General features: G+C 42.6%; 2 protein-coding genes across 3 annotated transcripts in view; both read right to left on the bottom strand.

The window, feature by feature from the left end:
* The window catches only part of CEP15 (centrosomal protein 15), a 163,683-nt gene extending 154,456 nt beyond the window's left edge, over positions 1-9,227 (bottom strand). Inside the window, exon 1 of the mRNA XM_060202997.1 lies at positions 9,188-9,227. The gene's annotated coding sequence lies outside the window, so the exon portion shown is untranslated. The remainder of the gene's footprint in view (positions 1-9,187) is intronic.
* PTPRG (protein tyrosine phosphatase receptor type G) overlaps positions 1-21,593 on the bottom strand; it is an 869,661-nt gene that overhangs the window by 101,302 nt on the left and 746,766 nt on the right. For both annotated transcript variants that reach the window (XM_007529163.3, XM_007529164.3), the window contains exons 9-12: positions 18,402-18,586; positions 15,176-15,284; positions 5,433-5,482; positions 1,506-2,280 (exon numbers count right to left, since the gene is read on the bottom strand). In XM_007529163.3, the coding sequence (XP_007529225.1) occupies positions 1,506-2,280; positions 5,433-5,482; positions 15,176-15,284; positions 18,402-18,586 (1,119 nt within the window). The remainder of the gene's footprint in view (positions 1-1,505; positions 2,281-5,432; positions 5,483-15,175; positions 15,285-18,401; positions 18,587-21,593) is intronic.

Here is a 21,593-nt window from a genome sequence, read left to right on the forward strand (position 1 = left end):
TTTACATGGCTTCACAGGTGACCTGTTACTTCATTCACTGGATTCTTTGTGAGGATAGTCTGCACCTCTACTAAAAATAGGGAAAACTGAGCAACACCCAAAGAAAACCCATACTTCAAAAAGTGAGTCCAGACCAGCTTTAGGAGGAACGTAATTCAAAACATGAAAATTTATTCTAAGTTGTATCTTAACATACGAGATCTCAGCTTTAGATGAATTTTAATGTTTACAAGTGCAAAAGCAAATAAATATTTACCAGTTGCTTTTTTTTTTTTTTGCACTCTTATAACTTCACAACAGCTTAGATGCAAAAAAAAAAAATTGTTGCTAAACATCTTGTAGTCTGGCAAAAGGAAGAATTTCTTATTAAGAAAACCCCCTCACAACAATAACAACCCCTCATGCTTGTCACTCCCCTGCAGAAACTATCAATATCAGGATGGTTCAATAAGCTATGAGCACGTAATAGAGCAACAAAATTGCCACCAGTCAGAGTAACAGGGGTCACAGCCTCACAGTTGAGCCAGACAGCCATGCCTGGGTCTGATCACCTATAACTGGGCAGTTCACACACGGAGTGGGACTCTAGGATAGAAAGCCCTAAGTTTTGAGCTGAAACTGCAGACTAGTACCAATTCCATGCTAGAGCCCTATGTGCTTTAAGCTTAATGTAAATGCCCCTTTTTTTTCAGAGTAGGCCTTTCATAGTCAGGCTAGGCCCCTGTCCTCCACATTACTCCACTGATAGCATCCTGCTGACTTACATTGTCACCTTTTTTACGATCTCCAACTTTAGTTAGTTCCCTGGCTTGTCAGCTAGCCTGCTTGCCTCTTCCCTGGCTTTCTAACTTTCTGGTGTGCATTCTAGCTGGCCACCACCACTTCTGTCTTCTTCCTATTTTGAGCTTCTGATGGCAAAGCCTGTCTTCCAGGGTTCACACCCTGCAGAGCCTGGCACCACACAGGAACTCCATGAATATCAAAGAATGAATAAGGGATAAATGCTTATTGTCATTGCTGGGGCTTTACTGTTCTGAGCTGGCTTTTTTTCAGAGACAGAGAAACAGAGGGAGAGAGGGACAAACACTATGGCACTAATACCTCCTCCAGTCTGGTGGGGACCAGACTTGAACCTGATTCGTGAGCATGACAAAGTAGGTGAGCTCTTTACCTGCCCGAGGAGTGAACTTTCAATGGCCAACATTCTTACGATTAATAATAATAATTTTTTAAAAAGCCATTATGTCCTTGTGAGGGTGAAGTTCTTGGAATAATTCTGGGGCATATAGATCTTACCAGGAAGCAAATATCAAGGTGAGATTTACCTGGCAAAAATAAAAGAGCAGGCTATTCCCAATAGAATAAAAAAGAAATATCCATACACAATCGTCCGTACCTTTTTTATATCACACTAGGAATATATAAAGTGCTTTTGATCTTTACCTCCCCTCCCTCCATTATTGTTTCAAAGGGCATGTAGTTTCCAATGAGGATGGGCCATTTACCTGGATTAACTGTGATAAATTTGCTATCCTCAGAAAAACGGTCTTCTCGGGATGCAGGCTTTTTTGACGGCATCCCAGGCCTCTTGGTATCACTCCCTTCGTAATGGTCCTCTGTGAATGTGGCGGGCACTTGGGTGGAGGTGACGGAATTGGTGTACAGGCCAGGGTCAGCATCCAGGGAGCTATCAGGCTGGCCTGTGGGGAGGGCAATGTGGTTGTGCCCAGCTCTAGTCTGATGCCCGCCTGCCTGGGCAGTCCTGTTGGGAGAGGATGGGGAAGAGGTGGGCCGGTTCTGGTTCTGCTCTTGGGTGGCATGGGTCACCCCACTCTTCTCCTTCTTTTCGGAGTCCTTCTCACCCTCCTCCTCGTGTTCTCGCTCCCCATCCTCACTCTCACTTTTCTCATCCTTTTCTCCGTTCTTGGTACCTTCGCTGTCCTTGGTGGGGGCTGAGTCACCGTCCGGGCCTGAGGAAGCCAAGACCTCTGTGGTGGCAAGGACAGGCCTGACGGCCTGTTTGCTGGCAGAGGCGGCTGTGGGGAGGCGTGTGGGCCACACGGTACTGGGGAAGGAGGAGATGCCGCCACCGCTGAAGCCCAGGCCTGCCAGGAGCGTGCTAGTGACCACTGAGGCTACTGTCGCCTGGCTGCCGCTGGAGGAGGGGCCCATCCCAGTCGCCATGGAGACAAAGGAGAAGGGGATGCCAGAGGATGTCCAGGTTGATGACCCCGAGCTGATGGGGGCCATGTCAGCTGAGGAGGCAGGAGATGCTGTGGGCTGGGTAGGGTTACCAAGGGAGGGTGGGAGAAGAGCAAGAGAAAAAAGAGACACGTCAGTCACTGAGATGGGATTCCATATCTGAATTGGGGCCTTCAGAGGATTTAATTTTTAATTCTCCTCTTTTTTTTTTTCTTTGATAAGGCAGAAATTGAAAAGGGAGAGATAGAGGGGGAGAGTGATATAGAGACACCTGCAGCACTGCTTCATCACTAGTGAAACTGCTTCTCTGCAAGGGGTACTGGGGGCTTGAACCCTGGTCAATGTGTATGGTAGCACGTGCACTTTACTGGGTATGACACTGCTTGTCACCCCCACCCCATGAGGGTTTTACTAATTTCTTCTTATTTTAAAATACTACTTGTTTATTTATTTTTGTCTCCAGGGTTATCATTGGTACTCAGTGACAACACTACAAATCCATTGCTCTTGGAGGCTATTTTTCCCATTTTGTTGCCTTTGTTGTGGTTGTTATTGTTGTTCTAGCTGTTGTTGTTGCTGGATAGGACAGAGAGAAATGGAGAGAGGAAGGGAGATGAGAGAGAGAGAGAAAGACCGACATCTGCAGACCTGCTTCACCGCTTGCTTATGAAGCAACCCCCCTGCAGGTGGGGAGCTGGGGGCTCGAACTGGGGGATCCTTGCACTGGTCCTTGAGCTTTGCACAATGTGCGCTTAACACGCTGCACTACCGCCTATCTTTAATGAGAGAAAGAGAGAGAGACAGAGAGAGAGACAGAGACAGAGACACACGGAGAAATATACAGAGAAAGACCATAACACTGCAGCTCTGCCTTATGATGGTACTGAGGATTGAACCTGGAACCTCAGTGCCTCAGGCATGAAAGTCTTTACATAACTATTATGCTGTCTCCCCAGTCTCTCATCTTTTTTTTAAAAAATGTATTTATTTCCTTTTGTTGCCCTTGTTGTTTTATTGTTGTAGTTATTGTCATTGTTGTTATTGATATCTTTGTTGTTGGATAGGACAGAGAGAAATGGAGAGAGGAGGGGAAGACAGAGAGGGGGAGAGAAAGACAGAGACCTGCAGATCTGCTTCACCGCCTGTGAAGTGACTCCCCTGCAGGTGGGGAGCCGGGGGCTCGAACCAGGATTCTTATGCCAGTCCTTGCACTTTGAGCCTGCACTTAACTCCCTGAGCTACCGCCTGACTCCCAGTCTCTCATCTTTTAATTTATGCAGATTTTCCCCAATATAGTGCAACAGTAAACTTAGGTAGTCCCAGGATGACCGGTTCTGGTAGGAGTGGTCTGACTGTTCAGCTAGAAATAAAAAATGTCACTAACTTATCAAGCCTAACTTCTCATTAAAATTGCTCAAAAGAAGGCTAAATGACCGCCCCCCACAAAAAAAAAAGTTGCTTGCATGTGCATTACCAGATAAGTAGTAAATGGGCACCAGCTGGTTCTCAACTGTTCCTCGGACCACAGAGATAGAAGACTTTGCTTTTATAGGTGTACATTTGACCTGGTATAGAAATGCCTGGGATGTCTGATTCAGGAAGTGGGTGAATGTGTCTGCCTGCCCAGGTCTGCTGGAGCAGAGTAAGAAGGAAGGCACCACAAGCCTCTGGAACTGGTCTTGAGCCATGTTGTGGTATAGTTGGCATGTCACAGACATTGCAAGATCTATGCTTATGTGCACGAGGAAAAGAACCAACTCCACAGGGCCAGGTGGTAGTGTACCTGGTTGAGCAGACATTACAACGCACAAGGACCCAGGCTCAGATCTCTGGGGGTAAGCTTCCCAAATAGTGAAGCAGTGCTACAAGGGTCAATCTCTCTTACTCTCAGCTTCTGTATTAAAAAAAAAAAAAAAGCAGAAACAACTCCACTGGATGCAAGCATAATCATTACCTCATTTTACAGGTGAGGGAAGCCAGGTAAAAAAAATAATAATACAGGAGAGGTGCAGGGCTGGCTGGGTCCAAACCCTCAGGACATCTTTCCCAGCGTATGAAACTAAGGCTGTGCACACACATAGTATCTGTAAGTATTAATTCCATTTTAGTCCTATAGCCTGATGTAGCCTCCAGAATGTTATCCCATCACATACACTTTTATTTTTTTTTTAATTTTTTTATATTTATTTTCCCTTTTGTTGCCCTTGTTGTTTTGTGTTGTTGTTGTTATTGGTATCACTGTTGTTAGATAGGACAGAGAGAAATGGAGATAGGAGGGGAAGACAGAGAGGAGGAGAGAAAGACAGACACCTGCAAACCTGCTTTACTGCCTGGGAAGTGACTCCCCTGCAGGTGGAGAGCTGGGGCCTTGAACTGGGTTCCTCACGCCAGTCCTTGCGCTTCGTGTCATGTGCACTTAACCTGCTGCACTACCGCCCAACTCCCACACTGTTTTATTTTTTTAATAGCCAGCATAAGTTAAGTTTCATAATTTTATCAAGTTCTAGTACGAAATCTCAGTAGTTTAAGGAGAGTCATGTTAGTAAATGTTGAGTCCTGAAGCTGTGCAAATCAAATGCCAGATGGTCTGGGCTTCAGCTGGTCTCCCACTTGCACTGAGTCATGCTGGACATACAAACTCACTGATCCCCAGTTTCTTCATCTGTGAAACTGGAATAGTTGCATCACCAAATAGTTGCATCACCTTTGCAAAATGCTGCAAGGAGTAGATAAGCTATGAAACTCAATCAATGTTTAATAAAAGCCATAAATTATTCAATATTATTATTGCTACTAATGGCATGGCCATGTTGACGACTAGTCACACTAGAAATGGATAAAGTTAGATATTGAGGTCTCAGAAGTTTAAAAATCTGTTAACTTTGGATAAGTGTCACACTCTGAATTTAGCATCTGCCAAATGAAAGGCTTGGAGCAAATCTTTTACATTCCTGCATCATATGATCCCAGAGATTAGTAAATATTAATCTGGAGGATTCTATTCTTCACAAAAACTAGAATATTAATACAACTGCTTTAATTTTACACAGTTTGTTCTCACAAATTTCAAAATTCAACTAGGAAGCTTGAATCCTGTAATTTTTTTTTCTCTATATTTTCACCTCCTCAACAGTGAGCATTTTAACATCATACTGCCATCCTGTGGTGATGGTTACAACTGCATGCAAATTAACAATGCTGGAACAAAACAATTCAGATTCTTTACTTACCACTCCTGTTTTAACAATCCTGGTCCCTTGGAATATTCGAGTGGTATTAGCTGAGAAACAAAGAAATCACACTGTGAATATAAAATGTTGTGGTTGTTGGTCCAACAGGACTTTACTTAGGAACACACATATAATTTCCCCAAGACATGGAATATATTTCTCTTCAGATTTTTACCCCAGGCATTAAAAAAAGTAAGCTCTGTTTTATCTTTAAGCTATATATATATATATATATATATAAAGTTTGCAGAGGGCCGGATTTTTGCATGTTGGTTGCTGTGTGATGACTCTACTTTAGAATAATCAAAACCAGTTTTTTTGTCATTATTTTGTTGAGGTTAAAAAAAAACTACATATAGTAAAATGCACAAAACTTATTTATAATCTGATCAGTTTTACCTCTTGCAAACGTTTGTGTGCCTACCTGCTACACTGAGATCTGGGTATTTTTCTTTTAATTTTTTATTTATACAAAAGAAAACACTGACAAAAACCATAGGATAAGAGGGGTACAACTCCACACAATTCCTACCACCAGAACTCCGTATCTCATCCCCTCTCCTTATAGCTTTCCCATTGTTTATCCCTCTGGAAGGATGGACACAGGATCATTATGGGATGCAGAAGGTGGAAGATCTGGCTTCTGTAATTGCTTCCCCAATGAACATGGGTGCTGGCAGGTCGATCCATACTCCCAGCCTGCTTCTCTCCTTCCCTAGTGGGGTGGGGTTCTGGGGAAGTGGGGCTCCAGGACATATTGGTGGGGTTGTCTGCCCAGGGAAGTCCAGTTGGCATCATGTTAGCATCTGGAACCTGGTGGCTGAAAAAAGAGTTAACATACAGAGCCAAATTGTTGACTAATCATGAACCTAAAGGCTGTTCAGATTAAGAGTTGGGGTCTCTGTTTTGTAGATAGCTAGTAGTCCTATTTTAGTTATATTCCAAAGAGCCCATGACTATACTAGTTTTTTTTTTTTCCTGAGCCTGATATCTGATATGCAGGTGGATCCTAATTATTGTCTGGGGGAGATTATGTCCTAGCTGGAAAAAGGACCAGAAAGCTGGATTAGGGAACAGAGTAGCTCCCAAGTATGGGAAAGGTGTATAAATATTGTTGACTGTAAACCCCATTGATTTGATCTGATCTAGGGCCCATATTCAGCTTAAATTATGGCAAAATATATACCTGAAAACAAAAGTGCACAATAGTCTGCAGTGAGTCAGTATATGCAGCAAGCAATTAGAAAGACCTAAAAAGACACCATAAAGTTCCTAATGAAATAGTGTCTACTTAAACTCAGATACCCTCCTCACCTACTTCCTATTATACTTCCCTCACTCACTCCAAAGCTAACCTTAGCAAAGTAAGAACTGCAAAAGTTGAATAAGGGCAAGAGACTGACATACTTTAAGGATGACTCTTTAGTCACTATCAGGCCATCCCATCAGCTGGGGTCCTAGTTGGGGAGTCCTGAGATTCCCAAACAGACATGATGGACCTAGACCTCGAATAAATCCCTCTCTCCATTGTTATTGGTCATCTCTATCAGAAACAGCACAATAGAACCCTATGTGGCCCCCATATGACCTTGCCCTCAACGTGGATCAACAACGGTAGAGAATGTTCCATTCTCCGAAAGAGGCTGGACAACATACTCTATGTTCCACCTGAGGAAGATGGGTCCTGATATTGGGGAAGCCTGGAATGCTCCTATTCATGACCACCGAATGTGAGCTCAGATCTATAGGGATGCAGAGGTCACATAGGCTCCTAAGCTGGGTATTTTTTCTGGCAACCCTCACAGGTATGTTCATGTCCTATCTAGTCAAATCTATGTCCCCTCGACCCAAATATAGCCACTACCCTGACTTTCAGTTTTGCCACTTTTTGAACTTCATCTATTGATAAATGAGATTGTATTGCTTTACTGTTTTTTGTTATAATTTCTTATGCTATCCCTTTAGTGTTTATATTAACACTATGTATACTAAATGCATTATAGTTTATTTTAAATTAATACATCTGATGCAGTATCAGTTGGTATGAATTGAGAGAAGCATGCAGGAAAGTGGAGCCCCACTCTAGAGGTTCCAGGAATGGGAGATGTATAGGCTTCCTAGAGAAAGGGGAAGGTTCCTGCTGCCTTAGGGTTAAAGAATGCAATAGATAGTTATTGCTATAATCAAATTATTTGGCAATTGGGTTAACTTTGAAACCCCCAAATCTCTATCTGCAATATTATTACCTTTAGGTTCATGATTAGTCAACAATTTGTTCTGCTTCATATATTAACTGTTCTTTAGCCACCAGGTTCCAGATGATACCCATGATGCCAACCTGACTTCCCTGGGCAGATGACCGCACCATGTGTCTTGGAGTCCCACCTCCCCAGAGATCTGCCCCACTAAGGAAAGAGAGAGACAGGATGAGAGTATAGATTGACTTGCCAATGCCCATGCTCAGTGGGGAAGCAATTACAGAAGCCAGAGCTTCCACCTTCTGCACCCCATAATGACCTTGGGTCCATACTATCAGAGGGATAAAGAATAGAGAATATATTAAGGGAGGGGATTAGATATGGAACTAAGGGGTGGGCATTGTGTGGAAATGTACCCCTCTTATCCTAGTCTTGTCAATATTTCCATTTTATAAATAATTACAAAATAATAATAATAAAATAAAAAAGGAAACAAAAAAATAAAATCAATTAATTCATCTATCACTTCCTGAAAATGTAAGATATGTATGATTCAACTTTTGTTTACCTCTTCTTCTGTAAAGTGTCATCTTTCATTTCTACTTGTTGTATTTTATTTTATTTATTATACTATTATTCCCCCCCCCCACTCCCTATGTCTCAGAGCACTGCTTAGCTCTGGCTTATGGTGGTGCAGGGGATTAAACCTGGGGTTTCAGAGCCTCAGGCATAAGAGCGTCTTTGCAGAACCATTATGCTATCTGCTGTGCCCAATCTAAGTTTTAGAACCTTGTATGAGATTGCCTTTTCAGCTTTACAAGATCAAATTACTTAATACTAAGCACACATTTCCCTTTCTGGTCTCTTTCTTCTTGCCTCTCTTTTGTTATCATTATTAATACAACATAACTTTTGGCAAAATATATATAACATAAAATTTACCACTGTAACCGCCTTTAAGAGTGAAACAACGGTAAATATATTCATATTGCAGTGCAAATGAAGTTTAGAAGTTTTTTTTTTTATCTTGCAAAGTTAAAATTCATTAAACCTATTAAACAGCAACTCCATCTGCCCCTGCTCAGCCACCAGCCACAACTTTTTTTTTTTTTTTTTGGTAATTTGGACTCACATTTTTCATGTAAGTGGAATAATGCACATTGTTCTTTTCTGACAGGCTTATTTTACAGAGTATCATGTCCACAATATTTATTCCTATTATGGTATGTGTCAGAACTCCCTTCTTTCCCATTACATTCTATTTATGCATCACATCTTATTTTCTCATTCATTATCAATGGCTAGTTCAGCTGCATTCATCTTTTTGCTACTGTGAATAATGCTAATTTTTTTAAACAAAACCAAACCTTTTTGTGGTTATGTCAAAGAGCAATAATACTAAATAAACTGAGCATTTTCCAGCTACGTATTCATGGCACTAAAAATAAGCCCAAAATACTCATTAACAAAATAAATAACATTTGCTCTTTCCATTTATCTAAGCCAGAAATGGCAAGTGGCTAACATTTGTTTGTTTGTTGTTGTTTTTTTTTTTGCCTCCAGGGTTATTGCTGGGGCTTGGTGCCTGCACTATGAATCCACTCCTCCTGGAGGCTATTTTTTCCCTTTTGTTGCCCTTGTTGTTTATCATTGTTGGTATTACTATTGTTGTTGTTATTGCTGTCATTGTTGTTGGATAGGACAGAAAGAAATCAAGAGAGGAGGGGCAGACAGAGAGGGGGAGAGAAAGAAAGACACCTGTTTCACCGCTTGTGAAGTGACTGCCCTGCAGGTGGGGAGCCGGGGACTTGAACTGGGATCTTTACACTGGTCCTTGCACTTTGTGCCATGAGTGCTTAACCCGCTGCGCTACTGTCCAGCCGGCCATGTGGCTAACACTTTTTTGTTTGTTTGGCCTGAAATCTCTCTTTGAAAAAGTAAATTCACAAAATAAAACTTGGACTGAGTCTGGTGTACTGCAGCAAAGCATGGGACTCTGGGGAAGGAAGGAGATGGAGGGAGCTGAGGTGACTTTGGGATCTCGGTACCTGGTGGTGGAAAATGACCCAAGTTGGAGTTGAGAGTGTTTTGCGGACACCAACTGAAGGGAAATGAGAAGTTGTTCCCATGTGCCAACTATTGTATTGCAATCTATTAAATGTCCCAGTAGTGTAAAAAAAAAAGAAAAAAAGAATTCACTGTCAACATTGTAAACTGTAACTTTCACCTAAAGATTCTGCTTGCCTGCTTAACCTGAAAACTCATAGCATCTGATAAAACCGAGCCCTCTTTTCTGCAGGGCAGCACATTGATAGGGACTAAGTATCAAGCACCTCTGCTAGGTGGGCTGTGCTGTTCATTTCCCACTGATGAGCTCTTCCCTCAAGTAACCATCTTTCCTGTCTGGTCCCAAGGAAGGAGGCACTTGCAAACTTTCACCATCAGATAAAAATACCTTCATTCAGCAAAAACTGGAAAGTAAAAGCTACAGAGAGAAAATCAGAGAACAGCCAAATGTAAAAACAAAAACAGTGGCATCATTTAGATTCCAGACTACAAGTTGGCCTAGGGAGCTAGCTGCCTTTGCCTGGGACTTAACATAACCTCCCGCTTCGTGACAGTTGTTCCTGTTGACAGTGTATGGTCTGAGGTATACACGCCTCCTCTTGTTAGGACAGGAAAATGGCTCCCAGGAGACCTGCCTTCTGCAGAGAGCTCTATTTATGGCCAACAGACTAAACAGCCACTCCACCAGCAAGCTCACATTCTAGTATTCTGGAACAACTTCTGCCAACATGACTAGGATGATGTTATAGAAGCTTTCAGATAAGGACTGCTTCACCTATAGTCCTGGGACCTAATAGCTCTGAGGTAACGGGGACATAGTACATCTGCCTTCTCCCTAGACTCTCACTGAGACAAATCCTCCTTCTGCTACAAATACAGGCAACCTATTTCAGTCATATTCCTAGCACCTGTGATTCTGCTTCTGCTTGAAATCAGGTATTGTTTAAACCACATTTGTAGTTGTATTGATTCTAGACTATCATTTATGTTCATCACTTCTCAGAAATCAGGAGCTAACAGAGTCATCACTTGTCATTTAATACTTACATAAAAAAGCACATATGCCACTACATTCCAAATTTATTTGTTTAAAATATTTTGACAACTGAATTTGAACATAATTGCTTCCCTTTCCTATGTATTTTACTGACTTATTTAAAAGCCATTCTAAGAGATACTTCTTTAGTTCCTCTAGTCTGTTAATGGGTCTGTGGTTTCAGGAAAAAGCTCAGGAGCCCTTATTTCTCTTAGCTGTGGAGACATGGGAACAAAACTGAACACTTAGTAACCATTCCCTGCCCCCCCCCCCAATCTGTTGAAGACTGGGAAGTAAAGGGTAATGCTTTGCACCAGGCTTTCACCATTCCAGAAGGCCTTTTTTTTTTTTTTTAGACAGAGAAAGAGGGGAAGACACTATAGCACCAAAGTATTCTCAGAGCAGAGAAGGCCAGGCTCTAAATGGGTCACCTGCATGACAAAGCACATGCACTACCTAGATGAGCTATTGTGCAGGTCTGTAACATTTGCTCTTTAGTGGTGGCCTGTTACCATGAACAAGTTAGTAGTAGGTTCTGGAATTAAAAAAAAAAATGCAGGAGTCGGGTGGTAGCACAGCAGGTTAAGTGCACGTGGTACAAAGCACAAGGACCTGTATAAGGATCCTGGTTTGAGCCCCTGGCTCCCCACCTGCAGGGGAGTCACTTCACAAGCGGTGAAGCAGGTCTGCAGGTTTCTGTCTATCTTTCTCTCCCCCTCTCTGTTTTCCCCTGCTCTCTCCGTTTCCCTCTGTTCTATCCAACAACAATGACCTCACCACCAACAACAGTAACTACAACAATAAAACAATAAAGGCAACGAAAAGGGAATAAATAAGTAAATATTTTTTAAAGATGCACTTTGCTTAGAGCCAAATGACGTTTTGTATGTTACAACATTGACCTGAACTTCCTTTCCCTCCCTACATTAGAAGGTGCCAGATGAGATGCAGATGAAATGATTTATGTGCAAAAACGTCTGGAATCATGAGCCATTCCCCAGATATTACTTGCTACTGCCACAATGAGGCAAACAGCACATACTTTCAGCTATGTTATACAGATCGTGACTGCCCATCTGCATGCCTGAAGCCCCAGGTCCCACGCTTAATCCTGGGCACCACCGCTAAGCCACTGTTGTCTTTTGCTCTCACGATAAACAAATACATGAGTTAAATTTCTAAAAATAAGTTTGGAGACAAAGGAGACACTGGCCATTTCCAACAGGCTGCTGTGGTAGGACATTTTAAGCATTCCAGGTTTAAGATTTATAGCTGACAAGGCCTTTTTGAATTACATTACATTACAAACATTTAATTTTTCAAAGTCCGTGCAGAGCCAGCAAGCTCAGGGGCCTATTAATCAGGAAGGGCAGTTCTGCAGATCCCAGGCTTTGGTGGAAGCACACGGGAGGCCTAATCATGATTTATGTGTCCAAAGTTGCAGGGCCCGGCCTCAGTAAGCTCCTACTCTGGCTTCCTGTTTCCTGGGCCAGCAAAGGCCTGAGGTCCTTCCTCAACATGGGAAGAAGGACTGGTAGATGCAGGACACAGGTGGACACATCCAGTGTGATTTATTTCTGAGAAACATATAGCCATGTTAATTTCAATGAGTTTAAATGAAGGAGATCAGGGCACCAAAGTAAAAACCCAGTGGTGAGGGGTAGACATGTAGCTTCCTGGGCCAGTGGGGGGTGGGAGTGGGTGGGAGGGATGGGTCACAGTCCTTTGGTGGTGGGAATGGTGTTTATGTACACTCCTAGCAAAATGTAGACATATAAATCAGTAGTTAATATGAGAGGGGGAAATCAATTGTATGTCTCAAAGTTTCTCAAAAGACAAACTGAATCTTTTTAATATATAGGCTATGTATTTGATATGCTGACTCTCTCAAAAGCCTAGACCAAGTAGATAAGAAGCATCCAATAGCACAGCTATATACAAGATACTGGGTACTGTACAGCAAACCATAACAAAGGGACTTTTCAAAGTTAACCCAATTAACAAATAATGTGATGATAATATTAACTATCGATTGTCTTTTTGAACCCTAAGACAGCAGGAACCTCACATCTTCACTATAGAGCCCCTACTTCCCCCAGTCCTGGAACCCTTGGATAGGGCCCACTTTCCCGTATGCATCTCCCAATCCAAACCAAATAATATTGCATCCGCCGATCACAACCTAACCAAAGCAACGATTGCCACCTCAACATGCTTCACCTCAGACTGTATCCAGAGACTTCACGTGTGGAATGACAACCCTTCAACTTCACTACTCGGGTGAGACCTTTCCTTTTATAGTACACTCTAATTTCATCTCAGGTAGTTCACTTTCTAACAAAGTCCCATAATCTAGATATACACCAGTTTCTGTGAGAGAGAGCTTATGTGCACACGTATCCATAAACTACTGCAAAATATATACCTGAAAGCAGAAGTACACTAGAGTTTGCAGTGAGTACCTCGCTAACACTTCCTCTCCACTATTCCAAGCTTGGGATCCATGATTGCTCAACAATTTGTTTGGCTTCATATGTTAACTCTCTTTTCAATCACCAGGTTCCAGATGCCACCAGGATGCTGGCTAGGCTTCCCTGGATTGAAGACCCCACCAATGTGTCCTGGAGCTCAGCTTCCCCAGAGACACACCTTACTAGGGAAAGAGAGAGGCAGACTGGGAGTATGGACCGACCAGTCAACGCCCATGTTCAGCGGGGAAGCAATTACAGAAGCCAGACCTTCTACCTTCTGCAACCCTCAATGACCCTGGGTCCATGCTCCCAGAGGGCTAGAGAATGGGAAAGCTACCATGGGAGGGGGTGGGTTATGGGGATTGGGTGGTGGGAATTGTGTGGAGTTGTACCCCTCCTACCTTATGTTTTTGTTCACTAATCCTTTCTTAAATAAAAAATTAAAAAAAAATAAATGAAGGAGATCAGTGTGAACATTATTAGCAAGAATTACGTAAACACCAAATGCAAAGCTTCAAACCAAGAAGGGCTCCTAGGGAAGGGATCTAGGCTGTAAGGCTTCTCACTCTTGGTTGGTTATTTATTTATTTATTTTTATATCAAACCTAATGGGATATTTGTAGTCGGGATCAAGCACTTTGCATGCACTACCCTTTGTCACTCTACAAGGACTCCTGAGTTGGTATCATTTTCTAACACATTTTGGATTAGGAACCTACAGCTTAGTGAAATTGAAGACCTTGAGAGTTGGCAGAAACATGAAGTGGCCATCAGGACTTAAACCTGGACCGTCAGCTCTAAAATAGTTACTTTTCTGTCTTTAATGTGCATGTCAGTCACACGGCCATCTTATTACACATCAGAGATTATGAAGCAATTGGCCTGGGAGGGGCCCCTGAATATGTGTTTCCCACAGGCTTCCAGACCATGTAGAAGGTCTGCAGCCTCACAACTTTACAGGGCCCTGAGACGGTGTGCAAAATTCTGGACATTTTTCCAGGGAGAAGATTCAAAGCCTTCATCAGAAACCTGATTCCAAAAAATCAAGAACTACTGGTCTGGTGTGTGCTTCACTGAGAGTGGTCAAGAAGTATCTCAAGCTTGCAGATCAGAGCCCAACAGCCTGAGTTCTCTGCCTCAGCACTGGCCTAAGTGCACTTCACAAAATCAAACTGGCAAACAATGGCCCACAGGCAGATGGCTGCTTGAAAATAAAGTTTTATTGACACCAATGCTGGGATTAGGTTGGGGCACTCACTTTATTTAGGACTCCGACTTTATTAAAATTCTGATATTTTGCTCATGAAGTTCATGCTTTAAAAAAACATTCCATGTTTAGATTATGCATCATTATGAGTTGGTGTTTTTTAATTTTTTTTGGGGGGGTGGCACATATTTGTATTCTTCACCAAAGTGGAAGATACCTCAACTGCTTTACCTCCCTGCTCTGGAACTTTCCACTAGTTCCTAAATCAGTGGGAACCTAAATTAGTGTCTCAAGAGACTTAAGGATCCAGCAGGGGTTTGCTTCTGTGGCTTTTAAGATGGAAGCATGAGCTCTGTTTGGGTTTCAATTATTGGATCATGCCAGAAATCCAAAGATGTTTCAGAATACTATGTGGAAATGATTTTATTATCTGACACAATGCTACAATTCTAGACTACAAATGGGAGAAAGGTTCAAATACTTCTTTTCCCACCATTGAAAACTGACCCCCCCAAAAAAAATCAACACTTTACTTTTACCTTCCTTCTTGTGGCCTAGGAAACTCACAGGCTAAAGGACAGACCTAACTTCCCTCAGGTTTTCTGGGTGTCATTTAAAACTCCACACTCATTCTTGGGTCAAGTTAGTTTTTGATACACACACACACACACACACACACACACACACACACTTTGTTCAAGCACCTGAACTGAACACAGACAAAGCACAAAAAAAGATTTAGGACTCCCCCAGACCAGCCTCACCTTGAAAGAGCATAGTCTGGCTGAAGTCACTGCGCATATCATTCCGACAAATGGCCTGGACTCGGAACAGGTAAAGGCTATCAGGTGAGACATGGCTAATGGTGGCCTTCTGGAGGGGAAGGAAGAACAGGAAGTGAGTTGGTCAGAGGGTCCATGTACCAAACCTGAACAAGTAGTAAGTATTACTGTTGGGTTTCTGGGTGTCCTGGCAAAGCCTGACAGACATAGCAAAGCCTCACTTTGAAAGGAAAGAGCGTTCAGATGTAACCTAGCCTCAGAGTCTCTTATCAAGCTTGAAATGGGCAAAAGAGAGTTAACAAAATCAATCTTGACTCATATTCCTGACTGTGGCTTGAACTGCGTTTGCTGCCTGTCCTTTCTATACTCACAAGGCCTGTGCTTATTTCATAACTACTATATTACATAAACTATAATAATCTGTCTTAGATAGATGAATATACTGATGGATCAAGGCCTATTCAATTACTAAGCATACTGAATTTACAGATCCATGCAGCCTTAAGAACATCAACAGTTCTGTGTGTCTGTTTCCTTGCAGTTTAAAGGTCTCACTGCCTCTCAGCCATGGGTGATATGGGGCATGATGCTAGAGGCAACACTTGGCTAGGGGTCAGGAGATATAAAAACGCAGTCCTGACACTATCTTTCACTACCCATGCAATTCCGAGGCAGCTGCCTAACGACCTTCAGCCTCTGCTCTCTTTAACTGTAAAATGGGGGTGCGATGAGAACCGCTACCTCGCAAGGTCCTTTAAGAACTAGGTAACCGTGGTCCAGAAGGTGGTTCAGTGGGTAAAGCACTAGATTCTCAACCATGAGGTTCTGAGTTCAGTCCCCACCAGCACATGTACCAGAGTGATATCTGGGGTTCTTTCTCTCTCTGCCTATCTTTCTCATAAATAAATAAATTCTTAAAAAAAACAACAACAACTAGGTAACCTAGATAAGCCTGGTTCATAGGTAGTCCACATCACACAACAGAAAGAATGCTGTTGATGGAACACAGGATTGGATAAACCCTAGCTCATAGGTCAAATTCAGTCTGACTTTGTAAATAAAGTTCTGTGTTTTTTTTTGACACACAGTCATGCTTATTCATTTACACATTGCCTATGAAACTTCTACCCCACAGTGACAGGGATGAAAAGTTGCCACAGAAAACAAGGGCAAGGAGAGCCTAAAATCTTCCCCCTCTGATTTTTGCTAGAAGTTTGCCAATCCAAATGGTTTGGCAAATGTTTACCCACCAAATCCAGAGCTCCATTTCTCAAAGTTTTATTCTAGGATATCCTTAAAAAAAAAAAAAAGGAGCATACCTCACAGCAGGCAGCATTTCTTATGGAAGAGACAGCTAAAAACAACTCCCCCCCCCCCCCCAAGACTTCCTAATGGATGAATGTCTGTCTGGGTGGGCTTTCCTGACAAAGTTACTGAAAACTTCTGAATGGCATTAAAATGTTATTGGGGCCACACTTAATGCTGTTGCCTAATAAACAGCTTCCTGATGAGAGCTGAACTTTAGAGTCAAGCCTTAAGCCTCATCTGTCTCTTTTTAAACTAGGTGAAGCAATATCACCTTCACCTAGTTTTATATTGAGGCTATGAAGAGACATGCTTTCTGGAAAATGCTATACACATGTTAAGTACCTTTTAGGTTTCTGGGCCACAATAGCCCTAAGTTGGAAGATAGTTTTCCTGCTACTAAGTCAGCACTTCTGATTTCTTCAGGAATTCAGAAAATTAATTTTGTGTATCCCAAAAGAAAATAACCAACCCTTGAAATTCATCTAAAAAAATAACTTGCTGTCAAAGCATGTTTTTCTCTACATCTTTCTCCTTCTCTGAAACTAATTTATGCTTCATTCTCCAAACCTCTGACCTTGTCTTCTGTTTGGAGCAAAATCTTCGCTTCATCCATGCAGGGATTTATTAGAATTCACTCTAAGCTGATATCTATTCATCTTTGCATATTTAATTATTTTCCACTTAGAACAAGAAACTGCGTAAGTGTCTAGATCATTTCTGCTGATTAATGCAAGCCATCTTTACTTCAGAAAGAGAAAAAGTCCTTATGGACTTCTAGTGATGACAAGAGAAAGGTTAAAACACATCATAACCTTGGGCATCTTTCAGTAGATTCCTCTCTGATTTCATGAAGCTCATCATTCCCTAATGTGACCCAGATAACAATGTCTAGTGGGGAAATTGAAAATATAAATGGAAATGAAGTAAAATAATCTTCATCTAAAGAAATACGAAAAGTATTATTCTATAACTGATTGAATGGGCCCTCAGGACTCGGTATTGGGAAAGGAAAAGTGATAACAGTCATTAAGAATCCCACTGTACGATGCTACATTTTTCATGTGCATATAAAATTACAAGTTTCATTATTCCAAAGCCTTCCTTTGATTAACAATAAACGTAAGGCTTTCAAACTTAAATGTGTCACATTGAGCTTTTTGCAAAGACTTAAAGACTAGCGCTTGCTGCAGGGTTTGCTTCTGTAGGGGAAGAAGAAGGTTTCTACAAACATCTGTCCTTGAGGGCATTGATGGGAACTGGTCACCGAATATTTATATAAACTTTAGGAGGAGAAGTTGAACTGAGCACACATAACTCAACATGAGCTTGGGTAGGACATTGTCTGAAAGCAACAGTTACAAATCACATGGTCACAGGGGTCCAGTGAATAATGGGAATGTGTGAGGGGATCTAATATGACAAAGAGGAGTTAATGGGGGGTGAGGGCTAGGGGCAGCTGTGTGGAGGTGGTGATGGTAGTGGTTATGGTTGTGAGAAAAAAGGTACAGGAAGAATAAGAATATGCAGTAAGACTAACTTGCCTAGTACCAGGACCAGTTCATATGGCTCATTTAATATTTACCAAAACCCGATCAGCTGAAATTAACTAATGAAGGCTATTTGCTTAGCAAGGGAAACAAAGCAAATTTGAAGGGTATAATTAAAAAAAAGAGCAGCCCATGCCAATTGGGTGGTGAGGGTGGTAAGTGTCAGCAGGAGGTGGAACCTGCAAGGTTCTAGTTACAGTGCATGCTGGCAGCCCACCAGTACATGGCACAGCCAAGGCAGGGCTTAGGCTCTAGAGTCACAGGAAGCCCCTGGGTTTGGGGGGGGGGCGGGGAGGTACTTCTTGTAACTGCAAGGGCAGCAGGCACCCTGACTCTGAACAGGGAAACTTTACCAAGTCTTTGTCACTGTCCTTAGTAAACGTCTTTTCCTTCTCGTCCTCATTCTTGGTCCAGCTGTAGGAGATCATGTAGTTCATGATGGGGGGGTGGTAGACGGTCTCAGGCTGGCTCCAGGAGACCTGCAGTGCTGTCTGGTTCAGCGGCTGCACCTTCATGTGGATGGGTGGAGAGCTGCAAACTGAAGACATACACGGCCCAGGTTAGTGGGCTCCAGGCACAAGGGACAGCCAATCATCAGCCCCTGGTACTCTGTGCTCTTAAACATTCCCATGAAAGTGAAGGAATGTGACACTGACATGAAAGTAAAGGAAGCTCTCATGCACCCTTCACTTATATCCTCCTGCTGTTAACATCTGCCACATCTGTTCTACTTCCCTCTATGCACATGTACATAAACATAACAGAGTTGCTGCCAAGTCACCGAAAACAAGTTGCAGATGTCTTAACATTTCTTAAGTACATACTCCAGCCTATACTATACACACTCCAGTCTATACTGTACATACCCCAGCCTATACTGTACACACCTCAGCCTATACTGTACACAGTCAAAGCTATACTGTACACCCCAGCCCATACCGTACACCCCCAGCCCATACTGTATACACCTCAGCCTATACTTTACACACCTCAGCCTATACTGTACATACCCCAGCCTATACTGTACACACTCTAGCCTATACTATACATACCCCCAGCCTATAATGTACACACCCCCAGCCCATACTGTACATACTCCAGCCTATACTGTACACAGTTTAGCCTACAATTTCCTAAGAAAAAGGTTGTTTTTTTTGACACCAGGGTAATTGCTGGGACTTGTGCCAGGAAGACAAACACACTGCTCCCAATGACTACTTTTTTTCTTTTTATTTCTCTTATTGAATAAGACATAGAGAAACTGAGAGGGGAGGAGGAGATAAAGAGGGAGAGAAGAAGAGACAGTTGTAGCACTGCTTCACTGCTAGTGAACCCCCACCCCCCAGTGGGGACCAGGGGCTTGCACCTGGGTCTTTTGGCACATGGTAATATAAGCATTCACCTGTGCACACCACCACCTGGTCCTTAAAGACGTTTTTCTACATGATTGTAATGGGTTGAATATGTCTATTCTCACCATGTTTGAACCTAACTCCCCAAGGCATGGCGTTTGGAAGTAGGTTGGTGGAGGCAGTCAGGTGAAAGGAATAGAACGCTCTAGGGCAGCCAGACAGTGCTCTTGGCAGTACTACAGAATTTTATGCCTAAAGCTCCAGGGGACCCAGGTTCAACATCTGACACCACCATAAGCTAGTGCTGACCAGTGCTCTGGTAACAACAACAACAAAGAAATAAAAAAAAAAGAGGTGGAGGGCTCACAAATGATGCTGGTGTCTTTATAAAGAGACCCCAGAGAGCTCCTCCCCACCACATGAGGATACAGTGAAGAAATGACTACAAAACAATGTCTCACCAGATACTTGATATGCCACTACTCTGATTTAGATTTGCCAACATTTATTGATAGCACAGTGAAGACTACATTCCTGTTGTTTATAAGGTCCACCCCCTGTCTATGGTGGTTTGTCATAGCAGTCTAAGCTGACTCGTTGCACACCACTTGATGTCAGTCATGGATGGGACACACAACAGTTGTCCCAATAAGCTATAACACAGAGCCCATGCCTACAGTAGTCTGCACCAGCTAGGCTTGTGTTATTACACACTGTGATGTCTACACAGTGAGGAATATAACCTAACGAAGACGTATTCAGACTATATCCCATCATGAAGTGACCCTTGACTATATATATATCCTTGATGATGCTTGCATACCCAAGAAAATAGACATCAATTCAGCTATTTTCTACAGAGTTTACATTTGAATTTTTTTCTGACTGTATCCATAGAAACTCCCCTGACATGTGGTTAAGTGCTTTTAGCCTCCTTTCATGTAGTATGATCACTTAACTTCTTCTTCTGGAACACAACTTCTGATGAGGGAGGGCTGTCCCAACTAAGTAAATGCAAGATGAACTTGTGTTGCACACAGATCAATGGCATATATGAATACAGTTTAAAATGAGACTTTAAACTATTTTTGTTTTCTTTTTCCCCACAGCACTGCTCAACTCTGACTTATGGTGGTGCTGTGGATTGAACCTGAGACCTTGAAGCCTCAGGCATGGAAGGTTCTTTGCATAACCATTATGCTATCTCCCCAGCTCAGACCTTAAATAATTTTAGAGAAAAGACATATAAGATGGATTTCTCTGGACCCAAGTGTCTTATATAATGGCTGTGATTTAGCCCATAAAGAATAAACCAGGTCAATTTGTCTTTTTACTCATGAATGACAAGGTCCCTCTTTCTGTCTAAGGTATAGCACATTACAGAGTTGAACTGTCAAGTCAGTCTTTAATAATGACATTTGGGGCCTCAACAAAATATGCTCTCTCCCAGTGGCTGTGGTTCCTGCCCTCATATATTTACAATGGAACATGGGCAGGCTATTTCCACCTGGACATTGCAAAACAGTCTCTTGGGCCAGATAATCTTTTGCTTTGGGGAAGCAGGGCTTCCTGTGTGGGGCCAGAGCTGCCACTCACTAGGTGCTACTAGTACCGTCCTTCCAAAGTTGTGGTCCACATATCATAAAACATCTCCAGATAATGTCACCTGTACTTAAGAAGCTGAGTGGCTCTAACTAAGAACAACTGGTCTGGAGAGAGCTGTGGGCTAAAGGCAGGTACACACCTGCACTGTGTGTGACTCACACTACGTTCTCTGAGGAATAGGTAGAAGGAAAAAAAAGTATGTGGCATATTCCAAGAGTGGATAGAAGGATCTGACTCCAGGAAGACTCCCTTGAAGAAGACATATCTATCCACCTGAGAGCTGACAGATGAGTGGAGAGTCATGGGGAAAGGTTAGGGGAAGAGAGAAGGGGATAGGAGGGTGAATACCTGGTGGGCAAAGGAGTCTGTGGAGCTGGGTTGCAGCACAGAGACCAAGCAGAAAGCCAATAGCATCAGGAGCAGCTGAGGGAGGAAATGCTCAGAGCCAGAGGAAAATTCCGATCGTGTGTGTGTGTGTGTGTGTGTGTGTGTGTGTGCGCGCGCATGCACTGTCAGAATGCACTAGAGAGCTCTAATGTAGAGAATGCTGTGAGTAGGCAGGCTCTTTGCAAAGACCCATGAGCTTCA

The sequence above is a fragment of the Erinaceus europaeus genome, chromosome 12 (assembly GCF_950295315.1).
Source record: "Erinaceus europaeus chromosome 12, mEriEur2.1, whole genome shotgun sequence".
Lineage (NCBI taxonomy): Eukaryota > Metazoa > Chordata > Mammalia > Eulipotyphla > Erinaceidae > Erinaceus > Erinaceus europaeus.